This window comes from Somniosus microcephalus, chromosome 1 (assembly GCF_052327205.1).
Source record: "Somniosus microcephalus isolate GS21.2 chromosome 1, FLI_Smic_1.0, whole genome shotgun sequence".
Lineage (NCBI taxonomy): Eukaryota > Metazoa > Chordata > Chondrichthyes > Squaliformes > Somniosidae > Somniosus > Somniosus microcephalus.
The window spans coordinates 253,180,107-253,196,190 of NC_140987.1; the positions used below are offsets into that span (position 1 = coordinate 253,180,107).

Sequence of the window (16,084 nt, forward strand, 5' to 3'; positions counted from 1 at the left end):
AGTTACAGATCAGCCATGGTCTGGTTGAGTGGCGGAACAGGTTTTCTTTCTCTTTTTCTTTCTTTCTCTCTTCCTTTCTCTCTTTCTTTCTTTCTCTCTCTCTCTCTCTCTCTCGCTGTGCATACCAGCCTCTGAAGATGCCTGAAGTTTGAAATGGATGATAGGCTCCCAGTTGTAGTAAGAGGAGAACTAATAATGTGCCACACAACCAGACAGGAATTGTATTAGGATTGACGTTACTGGCTGTAGGTGATTGTAAAAAATACAGTAATGTGCAGCTTACATTGGGCCAGATTTTGCATTAGCAGGGCATCGAACCGTGCCTGCTGTTGGTTAGACTTGCCCCTGCTCCCTTCAGCTCAAAACATTTTGGCCAACAAAGTTGCTTAAAGTGCGAGCTGATATTGTCGCAGTGAGAGAAACTGGGCATCTGGGACCTGAGTGAACAGGGAAAGTAACTGGGCATCCCCTTAACCAATCAGGTTGAAGGATTGAGAAATAAACAGCACACAGACTGAGAAGGAAGGTGAATTAAAGGGGGTAAATTCAATATCAAATCAGGTAAAGAAAGAGAAATATATTCAAGAAGGAGTTAGATATATTTCTTAAGGCTAAGGGGATCAAGGGGTATGGGGAGAAAGCAGGGACAGGGTACTGAAATTGGATGATCAGCCATGATCGCATTGAATGGCGGAGCAGGCTCGAGGGGCCGAATGGCCTACTCCTGCTCCTATCTTCTATGTTTCTATAAAGAGAGGGAAGGAAAGACTAGAAAGAAAGAGAAAAAAGAGACAGAAAGGAGTGTTTTTTTAAAAATTTGATATTTTTAAGATCTCCGAGAAATTTGAAACCTGAAGGAATGAGACTCCGCACTTGGAAGTTAATTTTCGGTGCCAGAAAGGTTGATTGGCAGCAATTAACACTTATCACGTCGTTAAACGGGTACTTATGCTTGTAATGACCACTTAACTTTCTGTGGCGAGTTTAATGGGCAATTAACAGGGAAATCTAGCATATTCCTAAAAGAAATCGGGGAGGCTAAGGACAAGATGCCGTTTTCATGACGTTGGCGGAGGAGTGGTGCAACTCGGACAGCAACTTTAGGATCTTCACATTTAACCGCGCATCTGTCCCTTATGAGCGCAATTAGCCTTGCCGTTACTTTGACAGCAAATTCTGGTCCGTTATCTCTGCATTACATGTAGTGATTCAATTTGAAATTATTTTTGTTAGTGGTTTCACGTTGCATTTTTTTGTGACTGCAGGGTGCCCATTAGGTTATTATGGGAAGGACTGTGCCGAGCTGTGCCAGTGTCAGAATGGAGCGGACTGTGACCACATCTCAGGGCAGTGCACCTGTCGCATTGGATTTATGGGCAAACACTGTCAACAGAGTAAGTGGGAAAATGAAGAGGTCTGCGGCAAGAGCAGAAGCCGGGTGAAAACGTTGAGTGCCAAAAGGGCACAGGCATGATGGGCCGAATGGCTTCATTCTGTGCTGTAAGATTCTATGAGGAGTCATCATCTTGTGGCATGAGTTACCGTTCTGAAAAGAAAAAGTTGAATCAATAGGTGCTTTTAGAACGAACGGTCGTTGGGGGCTCTAATTTAGCAAAGAGCTATGAGCTTCTTGGCCCCAATGGCCTTTTCTTTCTAAAAAATACTCTGATGTTTTTTGGTTCTTCTCCATCTAGTTTATGACATTCGTTACTAGAAATTTGTGGAGAACCAGAATTATTAAGTCGAAAAAGAGGTTGCATTTCGAGAGCTGCAAGCTTAGTAATTCGTGTTCGCCGTGGCTCAGTGGGCAGCACTCTCGCCTCTGAGTCAGAAGGCTGTGGGTTCAAGTCCCACTCCAGAGACTTGAGCCGTCTTTCTGATTGGACATTAAACTGAGGCCCCATCTGCTCTCTCAGGTGGCCTTAAAAGATCCCATTCTCTTTAGAAGAAGAAAGACTTGCATTTATATAGCATCTTTCACAACCTCAATCACCATCAATAAAAACAGATTATCTGGTCATTATCACATTGCTGTTTGTGGGCGCAAATTGGCTGCCAAGTTTCCTACATTACAACAGTGACTACACTTCAAAAATATTTAATTGGCTGAAAAGTGCTTTGGGACGTCCAGAGGGTGTGAAAAGTGCTGATAAATTTTTAGCATTGAGAACACCAGCAATATTTCCAGGTCGGTGACGTTTCGTCAGAACTGGAAAAAGTTAGAGATGTAACAGTTTTTAAGCAAGTCAGGAGCAGGGAAAGGGGGAAGAAAGAACAAAAGGGGAAGGTCTGTATTAGGGTGGAAGGCAGGAGAGATTAAATGACAAAAGGGACGATGGTGCAAGGCAAAAGGAGATGGTAATGGGACAAGTAAAGAAACAAAAGATGGGCCTGGAGGAGCTGAAAATGGTTACAGCAGAATCATTACCAGCACCTGCTGTCCTAAAAAATGGGAGGAGTGCTTATGATCTGAAATTGTTGAACTTGTTGTTGAGTCCAGAAGGCTGTAAAGTACCTTATAGAACGATGCGGTGCTGCTCCTCGAGCTTGCGGCGAGCTTCATTAGAACAGTGTAGGAGTCCAAGGACAGAGGGGTCAGAGTGGGAGTGGAGCAGAGAATTAAAGTGACAGGTGACCGGAAGCTCAGGGCCACCCTTGCGGACTGAACGGAGATGCTCCCCAAAGCGATCGCCCAATCTGCGTTTGGTCTCTCCAATGTAGAAGAGACCCCATCGTGAGCAGCGACTCTCCACCACTAATTGTCTCCTCGGTCCCCTCTTAACTACATTCCCATCTATACCTCAAACACTAAGGGGGCGATTTTGTCAATGGAGGCGCGTTGGAGGTGGGACAGCTGCTTGTCGGGTTTTAGTCCCTTCTCTATCGACTTCTGGCCAACCCACGTTATTTTCCCTCGATTGACCTTGTTAAGCCCGCCCAGCGGGCTTAGCCGGCCAATTAAGGGGAAGCCGGTTACAGAGAACATCAGCGTATGATGTTTCATCTGTCAAAAATTTTGACAGATGAATTGTCATCGTTTGACAGCTCTGTGAAGCTGTCAAACACTGACATTCTATGTTGTTTGACGAGTTCTTGTATTCAAGACTCATCAAACCTCTTTTGTCAGCAGAAATTAGATGGCTGTTGCATCAGGGAATGCAGCAGCCATCTATCACCTCTGCCGGTGAGATGTGAGAGTCTCCGCATCCCCAACTGTTGAAGCCTGCAGGAAGAAACAAAGGTAAGTAAACATTTTCTATCAATTTCCACTCACCTCACATACTCACCTCTCCACACTTGCACCCATCACTTACCTTCACAGCGCACTTTTGCACCCTTCCGACCCCTGCAGACCCACTGCTCGCCTCGCTGACCCTGGCGGGGTTTCCCGATGTCGGGAAGCCCACGGCTCTCCTGGAAAAATGGGGATAATCCTCTTAACTGCCTGTTAACTACCTGTTAACAGGCAGTTAAGCGGCTGTAATCCCCTTCCCGCCTCCAGGAGACAGGACCCAGCGTGGGTCAGCTACCCGCCTCCTGGGAAGATGGCACGGGGGCGGAATGGGCACCCAGACTCTGCCATTTTCCCTGCAGTCCCGCCTCCAAACCTGCCTGCCCAGGGCTGGCAAGATCGCGCCCTAAATGTGAGGAACTCATGGACTTCTGTGCGTTCCACATCGAGCCCATCAACTGATGTCTTCTCTGAGTGAAAGAATTAGTTGCTGAAGGCAGATAGTTGTTACTGTTTGTACAGTTCCTGCTGCCCTAGTATTGCTGCCCCATCTAGTGGTGATATATTCAACTGCAATTTTAATTAGCCCATTGACCGAATGGGGCTGATTAAGAATTGTAATCATAGAATGATACAACACAGAAGGAGGCCATTCGGCTCATCGTGCCTGTGCCGGCTCTTTGAAAGAGCTATCCAATTAGTCCCACTCCCCAGCTTTTTCCCCCATAGCCCTGCAAATTTTTCCTTTAACTGGTACAAATATTGCCAGAATGTTAATATGCTGATAGCAAAATTATTTTAACCTGCTCTCGTGCCTTGCCAGAAAGATATTTTAAAATTGCAGAAAACAAATAGTTGAGCTGATTTTCCTCTCTTGTGCCTTGTGTGCGCCAGTTTGTTGGGTATAACAGAGCAGGAAATTTGGTGGAGAACTGGCCCACAGAAAAATGTTCACTGAAAATTAAAAGTGCAGATTTGGATGGGTGCAACAACAACAATCACAATTTGCATTTATATAGCACTTTTAACATAGTAAAACGTCCCAAGATGTTTCACGGGAGCAATTATCAGTCAAAATTTGACACCGAGCCACATCAGAACATAAGAAATAAGAGCTGGAGTAGGCCATTTGGCCCTTCGAGCCTGCTCCGCCATTCAATAAAATCATGGCTGATCTTCGACCTCAACTCCACCTTCCCACACTATCGCCATATCCCTTGATTCCCTTAGTATCCAAAAATCTATCGTTAAGAACATAAGGAGATATTAGGGCAGATAACCAATAGCTTGGTCAAAGAGATAGGTTTTAAGGAGCGTCTTAAAGGGGGAGTGAGAGATAGAGAGGCGGAGAGGGATAGGGAGGAATTCCAGAGCTTAGGGCCCAGGCAGCTGAAGGCGCGGCCGCCAGTGGTGCAGGGAGGTAGTGTAGTGTTGGAAATACACTTAATGAATCTCCCACTTGTTCACGCCTGTTACATAATGGCCACCCAAGGTTACTGGGTGCTAAGCAGTAAATTTAAAAGATTCAGTGAACATTTTTCTGTGAGCCAGTTCTCCACCAAATTTCCTGCTCTGTTAGACCCAACAAACTGGCGCATACAAGGCACAACAGAGAGGAAAATCAGCTCAACTATTTGTTTTCTGCAATTTTAAAATATCTTTCTGGCAAGGCACGAGAGCAGGTTAAAATATATTAACTCCAGGATTGCTATTGTAGTTCATTATTAATAAAATATGTTTATGCAAAATTTTATTTTTCAGCTTTGTATGGATTATATCTTTGCATGCAGCAATTTTGCTAACTTAGTGTTTGTCGAGCTGTGGCTCAGTGGGTAGCACACTTGTCTCTAAGTCAGAAGGTTGTGGTTCATAGTCCCACTCCAGGGATTTGAGCACATAAAGCTAGGTTAACACTCCCAATGCAGTACTGTGTGAGTGCTGCACTGTCAGAGGTGCCATCTTTTGGATGAAATGTAGAACCAAAGCCCTGTCTGCCCCCTCAGGTGGATGTAAAAGATCTTGTGGTGCAATTTTGAAGAAGAGCAGGGGGGTTCTCCCCGGTGTCCTGGCCAATATTTATCCCTCAACCATCATCATTAAAAAACAGATTATCTGGTCATTATCACATTGCTCTTTGTGGGAGCTTGCTGTTGAAAATTGGCTACTGTGTTTCCTACATTACAACAGTGGCTACACTTCAAAAAGTACTTCATTGGCTGTAAAGCGCTGTGGGACAACCTGAGATCATGGAAGGCGCTGCAAGTCTTTCTTTCAACAAAACAGTAAAAGCTCACTCAACGAAAACACTTGTTAACCATGTGTTAGACAAGAGGTTTTTTCATTTCATGTATAATGATGAATGGGTCCTGTGTGATCAATTATAAAGACTGGAGACTTCCAGGAATGTTTGGTACGTCCTATCTGACCACACTGTTGATGCCTTACAGGATGTCTATCAGGGACCTATGGTTATGGCTGTCGGCAGGTGTGTGACTGCCTGAACAACTCAACCTGTGACCATATTAAAGGCACCTGTTATTGCAGCCCAGGATGGAAGGGTTCAAGGTGTGACCAAGGTACGATGTTCATTCCCAGTGCAGTAGCCGTGCATTATATCTGTTCACAAGCTTGCTTGCCTTCTTAAATCTGGAAGATCAGTGAACCTCTTCAGTTAAAAACCATTAAGTTCAGTATTGAACTCTCAATTCCTGGATGTGTATTAATAAACAAGTTTCAGTCTTATCGAAATGCTCAGCCAGACTGAAGCACTGCTTTATGGAAGAGGAATTCTACAAAGAAGTAACAGCACGGAAACAGGCCATTCGGCCATCCAGTCTATGTCAGCCTTTACCCTCCATGTGAGCACATAGTTCCAATCACATTTACCCACCCTCTTCCCATATCCCTTCATCCCCTTTTTCTTCATCCGCCTATCCAGCCTAATCCTGAATGTTTCTGCCTCAAGCACTAACTCCGGAGGTGAATGCCACAGCCTCACAACTCTGTGTGTGAAGAAGTTTCTCCTGCTCTCTGTTCCAAATCTCTTACATTTAATCTTGTATCTATGGTCCCTCGTTCTAGACCCTCACCTATTGGAAACAGTCTGCTTCTATTTATCCTGTCCGTCCTTACATTTCTTTCATATCTGCATTGTTCTAATGAAATAAGCTGCAATTTTTCAAGTAGTCTTATTTATATTTCCTCATACCAGGCAGCATCCCAGTGAATCTATGCTGTAACCTCTCTAAAGCCTCAATATCCTTCCTACAGTGTGGAGTCCAATACAGTACACAGTGCTCTAACTGAGGCTTATTGTTTTATAAAGGTTCATTATTATCACTTGGCTTCAATATACTATACCTTGAGATAAAACCGAGAATTCCATCAGCCTTTTTTTAATGGCTTTATCAGCCCGGGGTGCTGCTTTTAATATCCTGTATCTCCGAAATCACTCTGCTCCCCCACGCTGTCGAATCTACAGGTATTCTATTAACCAAAATGCATCACCACACACTTACTGACATTGAATTTCACCTGCCACTTCTTAGCCCTATTCTCCCATCGTCTCACTATCCCCGTTGTACCTTCCTTTGGTCTTCTGAAGAGTTGACTATATCTCCTACTTTGGTATCATCTGCACATTTTGACTCCACTCCCTCCTGACTTCTGTCCAAATCATGTCCACGCTGTGAGGGGAGATCGATGTCTTCCTTGTGCCATGTAGGAGATCAGGGCGCACTGTGACTGAACACACCGTTGGTAGATTTTGACTGAGGTGCTGGAGGCGGTTTTTGGAGAGTTTTAACTGTAGCACATGCACGTTGAAATCATCTGACTTGAATATCTCGGGTTCCATGGAATCACCCTTCAGCCACGGCTGCTGTGTTGGGTTGACTCTCTAGCACCTGGGACATTTGAATCAGCTGGTTTCAATGAATGCTTCATCCCACATTCTATCCTCCGTAAACTTGAGGTCATCCAAAACGCTGCTGCCCGTATCCTAACCCGCACCATGTCCTGTTCACCCATCACCCTCTGTGCTCGCTGACCAACATTGGCTCCCGGTTAAGCAACGCCTCGATTTTCCTTGTTTTCAGATCCTTCCATGACCTCGCCGCCTCCCTATCTCTGTAACCTCCTCCAGCCCTACAACCCTTCGAGATCTCTGCGCTCCTCCAATTCTGGCCTCTTGAGCATCCCCGATTTTAATTGCTCCACCATTGGCGGCCGTGCCTTCAGCTGCCTAGGCCCTAAGCTCTGGAATTCCCTCCCTAAACCTCTCCGCCTCTCTACCTCTCTTTCCTCCTTTAAGATGCTCCTTAAAACCTACCTCTTTGACCAAGCACCTGTTCTAATATCTCCTTGTGTGGCTCTGTGTCAAATTTTGTTTGATAATTGCTCGCTGTGAAGTGCCTTAGGACATTTTACTACATTAAAGGCGCTATATAAATGCTAGTTGTTGTTGTTGAAGATTCCCACTTTGACCAATACACACTCTGCCTGCAGTTACAGTGAACAGTATATTGGGGCAAAAAAGATACCGTGGAAAATTCCCAGCCCCAGGTGATTGAAACCCAGCCCAGGACAGACTGGGCCTGTTTCTGTGCTGTAAATATTATGCCATTTTAAAATCATCATCTTTTTCACATTTTCCAGCTGGTGTTATCATTGTGGGCAATCTCAACAGCCTTAGTCGGACCAGCACAGCCATTCCTGCTGACTCCCATCAGATTGGAGCCACAGTGGGGATTGTCATCCTCCTCCTGATTGTCCTCTTCCTCCTATTGCTCTTCATCATGTACCGGCGGAAGCAAAAGGGGAAAGAGACAAACATGGCAGCCGTGACCTACTCACCTGCCCTTAGAGTCATGAATGCGGATTACACCATCTCAGGTGAGAAATTCCCAGTGCCAACCTTGTGTGCCAAATCCTAATCAACTGTTAACGTTTATTGTAGAGCAGAAAAATGTTATTGCATAGGAACAAGAGGAGGCCATTCAGCCCCTCAGGCCTGTTCCACCATTCAATGAGACCATGGCTGATCTGTATAACTCCATCTACCCACCTTGGTTCCGTAACCCTTAATCTCTTTGCCTAACAAAAATCTAACAATCTCAGTTTTGACATTTTTAATTGACCTCAACAGCTTTTTGGGGGAGAAGGTTCCAGATTTCCACTCCCCTTTGTGTGAAGAACATTTCCTGACATTCCTGAATGGCCAGGCTCTAATTTTAAGGTTCTGCCCCCTTGTTCTGGACTCCCCCCACCAGAAGAAATAGTTTCTCTCTCTCTACCCTATCAAACCCTTTAATCATTTTAAACACCTCGATTAGATCACCCCTTAATCTTCTATATTCGAGGGAATACAAGCCTAGTCTATGCAATCTGTCCTCGTAATTTATCCATTTTAGCCCCGATATCATTCTGGTGAATCTGTGATGCACCCCCTCCAAGGCCAATATATCCTTCCTGAGGTGCGGGGCCCAGAACTGAACGCAGTGTCCAGATGGGGTCTTGGACTTGCAGTGTTCATCGGCTTAAGCTGACACATCTGTGTATTTGAGTGATTTCATTCTATACATGCTGTATAAGCACAGTACAATCCCGACACACACACTGAAGAATCAGTAGCTGCTCAATATTCCCTGATGTATGTAATGGACCAAATAGTGAACCAAGACTGGAGGGATAGGCAGAGATCAGAGACAGTCATGTTTTTTGTTAATACCATATTAGAATTCTACTTAAAAAAGCAAAGAAAATGTAATACTTGAAAGCCCATTGAATTGTAATTAGTGCAGACTGGTTTGTGAAGAAAAGTTATGCATGGGTTATGTCTGGATCAAAGCTAATGTTGTGGAAGAGTAAATGGGAATTGTAGATAGGAATCTTATACATTATGCTTTTGATCTGGTTGTATTGTCTATGAAGTGGAGTTAAGAGTTTGTGTGAAACTATAATGTTTAAGTGTCAGCCGTGGCTCAGTGGGTACTTTTTGTCTCTGAGTCAGAAGGTTGTTGGTTCAAGTCCCACTCCAGAGACTTGAGCACAAAATCCAGGCTGACACTCCTATTGCAGTGCTGAGGGAGTGCTGCACTGTCGGAGGTGCCGTCGTTCAGATGAAATGTTAAAGCAAGACCCGTCTGCCCTCGCAGGTGGATGTAAAAGATCCCGTAGCTACTATTTCAATATCCTGGCCGATACTTATCCCTCAACCAACATTACTAAAAACAGATTGTCTGGTCATTATCACATTGCTGTTGTGGGATCTTGCTGTGCGCAAACTGGCTGCCGCGTTTCCTACATTACAACAGTGACTACACTTCAAAAGTACTTCATTGGCTGTAAAGTGCTTTAGGACGTCCTGAGGTCATGAAAGGCATTATAGAAATGCAAGTCATTCTTTTATGACGGTGACATAGTATGATATGCTGGCGATGATGGATAATTGTTTTGTACCTGCTAATACAGGAAAAAAAAGCAATTCACAGACTCAATAATCTCTTACTATCATTAATGTAGCAGTTCCCATTGGCAGTGTATTCAATATCGTAGAATCGTACAGCACAGAATGAGGCCATTTGGCCCATCGTACCTGTGCCAGCTCTTTGAAAGAACTATCCAATTATTCCCACTCCCCCTGCCCTTTCCCCATAGCCCTGCGATTTTTTTTCCTTTTCAAGTATTTATCCATTTCCCTTTTGAAAGTTACTATTGATTCTTCTTCCACCACTCTTTCAGGCAGTGCATTCCAAACCATAATAACCTGCTGCGTAAAAGCAAGTTCTCCTCATCTCCCCTTTGGTTCTTTGGCCGATTACCTTAATTCTGTGTCCTCTGGTTACTGACCCTTCTGCCACTGGAAACAATTTCTCCCTACCTACTCGATCAAAACTCTTCATTGTTTTGAACACCTCTATTAAATCTCCCCTTAACCTTCTCTGCTCTAAGAAGAACAATCCCAGCTTCTCCAGTCTCCCCACATAACTGAAGTCCCTGATCCCTGGTACCATTTAGTAAATATCCTCTACAATATAGAGGGCATCACACCTCAGCCTGACTCTATCCAGAAATGGACACTTGCAGCTGGCATTGCTGGATGAAGATGACCCTGGTTATTTTCCACCTTCCTAACCCTGGGACACTGAGACCATTTAAAGTCCCCCTACCACTGGCCTGGTTGAGATCAGCTAAATCATTACAGATTGGGACCGATAAATTGGACCTTCCAGACTGTGTGGCTTAGCTCCTCACTGAATACACTCAGTGAGATGTACAGGAGCGCCTCAAGGATGAACAGATTGTCTCTTCAAATTGAATTTTCCGATGCACAAGTGCATTAATGTTGTAGTAAGTCGTATTTAAGTCCTCCTCCAGCCCTTCAACCATCCGAGATCGCTGCACTCCTCCAATTCTGGTCTCTTGAGCATCCCCGATTTTTATCGCTCCACCATTGGTGGCCATGCCTTTAGCTGCCTGGGCCCTAAGCTCTGGAATTCCCTCCCTAACCTCTCCGCTTCTCTCCCTCTTTCTCCTCCTTTAAGACACTCCTTAAAACCTAACCGTTTGACCAAGCTTTTGGTCACCTGTTCTGATATCTCCTTAAGTTGCTCGATGTCAAATTTAGTTTGATAACACACCTGTGAAGTGCCTTGGAACAGTTTACTACATTAAAGGTGCTATATAAATGCAAGTTGTTGTTGTTTTATTGTCTCAGTGTAGCACATCAAAACGGTCTAATTCATACTTGTAGCCAACTCGGAGAAAAGGTTATGAGCAAAACTGCAAATGTAAGGGTATTTTCTGACTCTCTTTTTGTAGAGAATATGCCACAAGGTAATACTGGGAATGGAAACAGTCATTATTTCTCCAACCCAAGTTACCACACCTTAGCCCAATGTGGGAGTCCGCCTCACACCAACAACTGTCAACGGAGCACATCTGGAAAGGTAAAACATATTCACCGTAAACTAAATTATAACAGTTGCGGTTTGAATTACAACTGAGTGACAGTTACCAACGATTGTCAAACTGCCAACAGCAATTCCCTCAGAAATTATAGCAATCAAAGCTTCGTGACCTCAAAGGAACAGGCCTGTTTAAACGGTAGTTAACCTTAGTAGCAGAGCAATGCATCGTGTGTTACATAGCATTATTTATGGGGAAAGAGCAGAGGAGTGGGATTAATTGGATTGTTCTACCAAAAAGTCAGCACAGACACGATGGGCTGAATAGCCTCCTTCTATGCTGTATCATTCTATGGGCACAAAATTCAGTTACGCCCCGTTTGGGGGTAGTAATCGAGTTGAGGCCGGACATTTAGCGCCTGGCGCGGAAGTACCACCCCGGCCGATAAATTCGGCTTAACGCCCCGCCCAGGAAGTGGAACGCAAACTCGGGCTGCTGCGTTTCAATGCCCCTCCACTTCAGTTAAAGGGGAGGGCCGCTGCGCACTCTGCAGGGCCTCTAATGGCCCACACTAGGCCACCATGGTGCTGTGGCCACAGCCCGGCATCGAGATGCGACGCCGGGCTGCGCAATGACGGCCAGGACCATGCCATAGCACACCACAGACGGCTGACCTGGAGGTCGGCCAGAAAAAGAAAATGGCGGCGTGGGTCGCGGCTGCTTCTCCCCTTTAAATACCGCACCACGAGCGGAGCTCGGCTTAGTACGTGACACGCGAGGCTGGCGCTGACATCGCCTGCGGCAGCGTTGCAGGGCGCAGTCGAATTTCTGCCGTGCAGCAGTAAGGGGCCTCGGCGGGGTGCTAAGGGTTCATGGCACAAGGCGATGATGGCATTGCCGGTGGCGTAGCGGACCGGGGTGTTAACGGCAGTGGCGCTGCGCTATCAGGTAGCACCTCAGCAACGCCCTGCCAAATTTCTCGGGAGGTGCTTTTTTTGCCCCCCCCCCCCCCCCCCATTACGGGCGATAAGCCCTTTGCGCCCCGGAGGTGCTAAGGAGCCAAATTTCTAGCCCTATGATTTAAAGCACAAACAGGCCATTCAGCCCAACTGGTCCGTGCCGGTGTTTATGCTCCACACTGGGCTCCTCTCACCCCTCTTCATCTCACCCTATCAGCATAACCTGCTATTCCTTTCTCCCTCATGTGTTTATCTAGCTTCCCCTTAAATACATCTATACTATTCGCTTCAACCACTCCCTGTGGTAGTGAGTTCCACATTCTCACCATTCTCTGGGTAAAGAAGTTTCTCCTGAATTCTTTATTGGAATTATTAATGTCTATCTTATATTCATGGCCCCTGGTAAATATGGCCACTAGTTATCCCTTGTTATCTCAATCAGATAACAAGGGATAACGCTCCTGCTATTACAAGAAAAGTGTGTCTTATCTGACCTGCTGTGAGCAATGTCACAGCCGATCAATTTGGGAAATGTCGAGAAGCTAATGATAGTTATAGCCGGCGTAGATTCAAAAAGTTTACGTCACAACTTTATATTGAAGGTGTTCAGTGTTGGTGGGGCTGATTCTCCGATGGGGAGCTTTGGTAATGAGTGGCAGTCGCAGGGAGCTCTGGTCGGGAAATCACGAGCCCGAAGCCTTTGACTTTCCTCGATTCATTGGACTAGTCTCATTGAGACATCTCCTGGACTAATTTCGGTCACCTGGAGAATGGTGGGGGTGGGGCGGAGGGTCAGAGAGGAATTTCCCTGATTTCTTCCCCCCCCCCCCCCAAATTGACCTGGGGTTTTTAATCTGGTTTTCCGCCCCTCCTTGGAGATCACATGGTTTCAGCTGGGGTGGAGACTGTATATGTTGTGATACACAAGGCATCATAATTGTATGGGACAGGCTGGAAGGATGAGAGGGTCTTTACCTGTCCATCATTGTTCGTATTTAAACGGATGGAAAATCAAGACCTGCAGACCCACAATTTTCTGACCAGCACTGTCTTTCAGTACTGTTTCTTCCCGGGAGAACTTGATCTGGAATCACCCCTATTCTCACCGGGATGGACAAGGAAAATGTCCAGATCAATCAAGGCAAGGAAACAAAAAAAGGTTTCAGATTGTAACTCGAGCGATTGAGTTTTGGAAGTTTCTTCAGGTCCAAAGTAAAGCACTTCCACCAGTGTCAGCTGATGCCGGCAATACTGCATTTTAAGCTAACCTCAGTGTAATGGAAGCACAGGTCACTGGATTTGGGAACTCCAGCGCCTTATTTTGGTGTCAGCCATGGCTCAGTGGGTAGCGCTGTCATCTCTGAGTCAGAAGGTCGTGGGTTCAAGTCCCACTCCAGAGGCTTGAGCACAAAAATCTAGGCTGACACTCCCAGTGCAGTACTGAGGGAGCGCTGCACTGTCAGAGGTGCCATCTTTCTGATGAGACGCTAAACCAAGTCCCCGTCTGCCCTCTTAGATGCCCTAAAAGATCCCATGGCACTATTTCGAAGAAGAGCACGTGAGTTCTCCACAGTGTCCTGGGCCAATATTTATCCCTTAATCAACATCACTAAAACAGGTTATCTGGTCATTCTCACATTGCTGTTTGTGGGAGCTTGCTGTGCGCAAATTTCCCAGCCAATTTCCTACAGTAAAACAGTGACCGTACTTCAAAAGTACTTCATTGGCTGCAAAGCACTTTGAGACGTCCTGAGGTCGTGAAAGGCGCTATAGAAATGCAAGTTCTTCATTTGTTTCTTTTATTAAATGATAATGAGCTCCCAGCACCTTCACTGAGTGCACACATGGTAGGCCGCAGATTGCGATGGTAATTCCGGCCTGGACACAAGGGACCCTCAAACCACCACCAAATAATCCACTCAATGTAAAGCCACAAGCTCATCCAAAATGACAAATAGATGTGGGTTCTGTGTGGCTATTGAAAGTGTAACTCTATATAGTGAACGGTATTAAGATCAGAATAAATTCTTCTGGTGATCTAACTTAATTGCTCATTTTCAAATCAACAGACAAAAAACAATCAACTATTTGTAAACATCAAAAATCTCAAGAGTCAGGGAAAGCAAGGCCCAGTTATGGACTACACAGCAACGCTACCTGCAGACTGGAAACAAGGGGGCTACCCTAATGATTTAGGTACTCCGTTTTCTACATCATTATTTGGTAATGAAAACAGTGCATGTAAGGATTCTCTCATTGGATTGGAAAAGTACGGCCTGGATATTACAGGGGCGGGTTATGTAGGTGAGAGGGCAGAGTTTCGTCTTTTGGCCCTGACAGGTTCCCCGCCCAGCAGTCAGCCTGATTGACAGGCTTGGCTTCCAGTCGGGCAGGGAGGGCTCCGGTGTAGGCTGCAGGATCAGGCAGGTACGATCAATGACTGCGGGGGGGGGGGGTGGTTTGATCCCTGACCATGGGTAGGGGGAGGATTTCCGATCCCTGACCCCAGGGGTCTTTATATGGGGTGAGGGAAGAGTCTGATGGGGGGAGGAGCTTAGATGGCCGGGGGAAGCACTCCTGCACCTCCTGCCTCACAAGCAATGCTGTGAAGGCACTTGCCTTCTCCCCGAAGCAGTCCTCGCCTCCCTCCAGCTGACGAGTTTCCCGGTACCTGGGAAACGCGGCCAGCCACTGTAACACCTGCAAAGCAGGTTAAATCAGAGGCATCCCGCCTCATTAACATATTTAAAATGCCAACCCACCTCCTGGGAGTGGGTTGGCTGCCTATCCCTTGTCCTGTCTCCATAAAACCCGGAAGTTGGCGGGTTGGAGCCGGTTTCCCGACATGCTCGGAATTTTTCCCGATTTAACCCCCCAACATCTCCTTGATTTCAGTTAAAGTCATGATTTCTCTTAATTCATTCTCCGGATGTGGGTGTCACTGGCAAGGCCAGCATTTATTGCCCATCCCTAGTTGCCCTTGAGAAGGCGGTGGTGAACCGCCTTCTTGAACCGCTGCAATCCGTGTGGTGAAGATGCTCAAACCAGTGCTGTTCGGTTGCAGTTCCTTTTGGAACATTCTGGAATATGACATATAACTCAGGGCAGGTAATCTGAAAAAAATGGCCAACTATTTCTTCAATCTTGCTCTCGGTGGTTTGAGGGCTGTTTGATTTATCTTAAAAAGCCGTGATTTTTAAGAACACTGAGAACTGTTACATTTTTATTCAGCTACCCAACTTTATGTAAATAAACATTTACAGTGATTACAATCAGATCCCCCTTGTCTATGTGTCATCTGATATCAAACTGTTATGTAGGAACAGGAGGAGGCCATTCAGCCCCTCCAGCTTATTCTGCCATTCAATTAGATCATGGCTGATCTGTATCTTAACTCCATCTACCCGCCTTGGTTCCGTAACCCTTAATCCCTTTTGCCTAATAATTTATCAATCTCATGTTTTTACATTTTCAATTGACTCCCAACCTCAACAGCTTTTTGGGCGAGAGAGATCCAGATTTCCACTACCCTTTGTGTGAAGACGTGCTTCCTGACATCACCCCTGAACGGCCCAGCTCTAATTTTAAGGTTATGCCCCCTTGTTCTGGACTCCCCCCACCAGAGGAATTAGTTTCTCTCTCTCTACCCTATCAAATCCTTTAATCAGCTTAAACACCTCAGTTAGATCGCCCTTTAATCTTCTATACTCAAGAGAATACAAGCCTAGTCTGTGCAACATATCCTCATAATTTAACCCTTTTAGCCCCGGTTTCATTCTGGTGAATCTGTGCTGCACCCCCTCCAAGGCCAATATATCCTTCCCGAGGTGCGGGGCCCAGAACTGATCCATGTCCTGCCTCAGTTGCTGAATAATTAGTGGTCAGAAAGTTATTGTGTTTTTTTATTTACTTACAGGTGCTTTTGGTATTGACAGAGGATATATTGGAAAATCTCTTAAAGGTACAGTTTTAAATGGTTTCTCTG

At 45.6% G+C, this 16,084-nt stretch overlaps 1 protein-coding gene across 3 annotated transcripts in view; it reads left to right on the forward strand.

The window, feature by feature from the left end:
• megf10 (multiple EGF-like-domains 10) overlaps positions 1 to 16,084 on the forward strand; it is a 267,435-nt gene that overhangs the window by 239,481 nt on the left and 11,870 nt on the right. The window contains exons 18-23 of one of the 3 annotated variants that reach the window (XM_085992069.1): positions 1,266 to 1,394; positions 5,680 to 5,808; positions 7,889 to 8,125; positions 11,054 to 11,181; positions 14,169 to 14,295; positions 16,016 to 16,060. In XM_085992069.1, the coding sequence (XP_085848195.1) occupies positions 1,266 to 1,394; positions 5,680 to 5,808; positions 7,889 to 8,125; positions 11,054 to 11,181; positions 14,169 to 14,295; positions 16,016 to 16,060 (795 nt within the window). The remainder of the gene's footprint in view (positions 1 to 1,265; positions 1,395 to 5,679; positions 5,809 to 7,888; positions 8,126 to 11,053; positions 11,182 to 14,168; positions 14,296 to 16,015; positions 16,061 to 16,084) is intronic. The other 2 variants (XR_015078906.1, XM_085992076.1) reach the window with 2 other exon arrangements.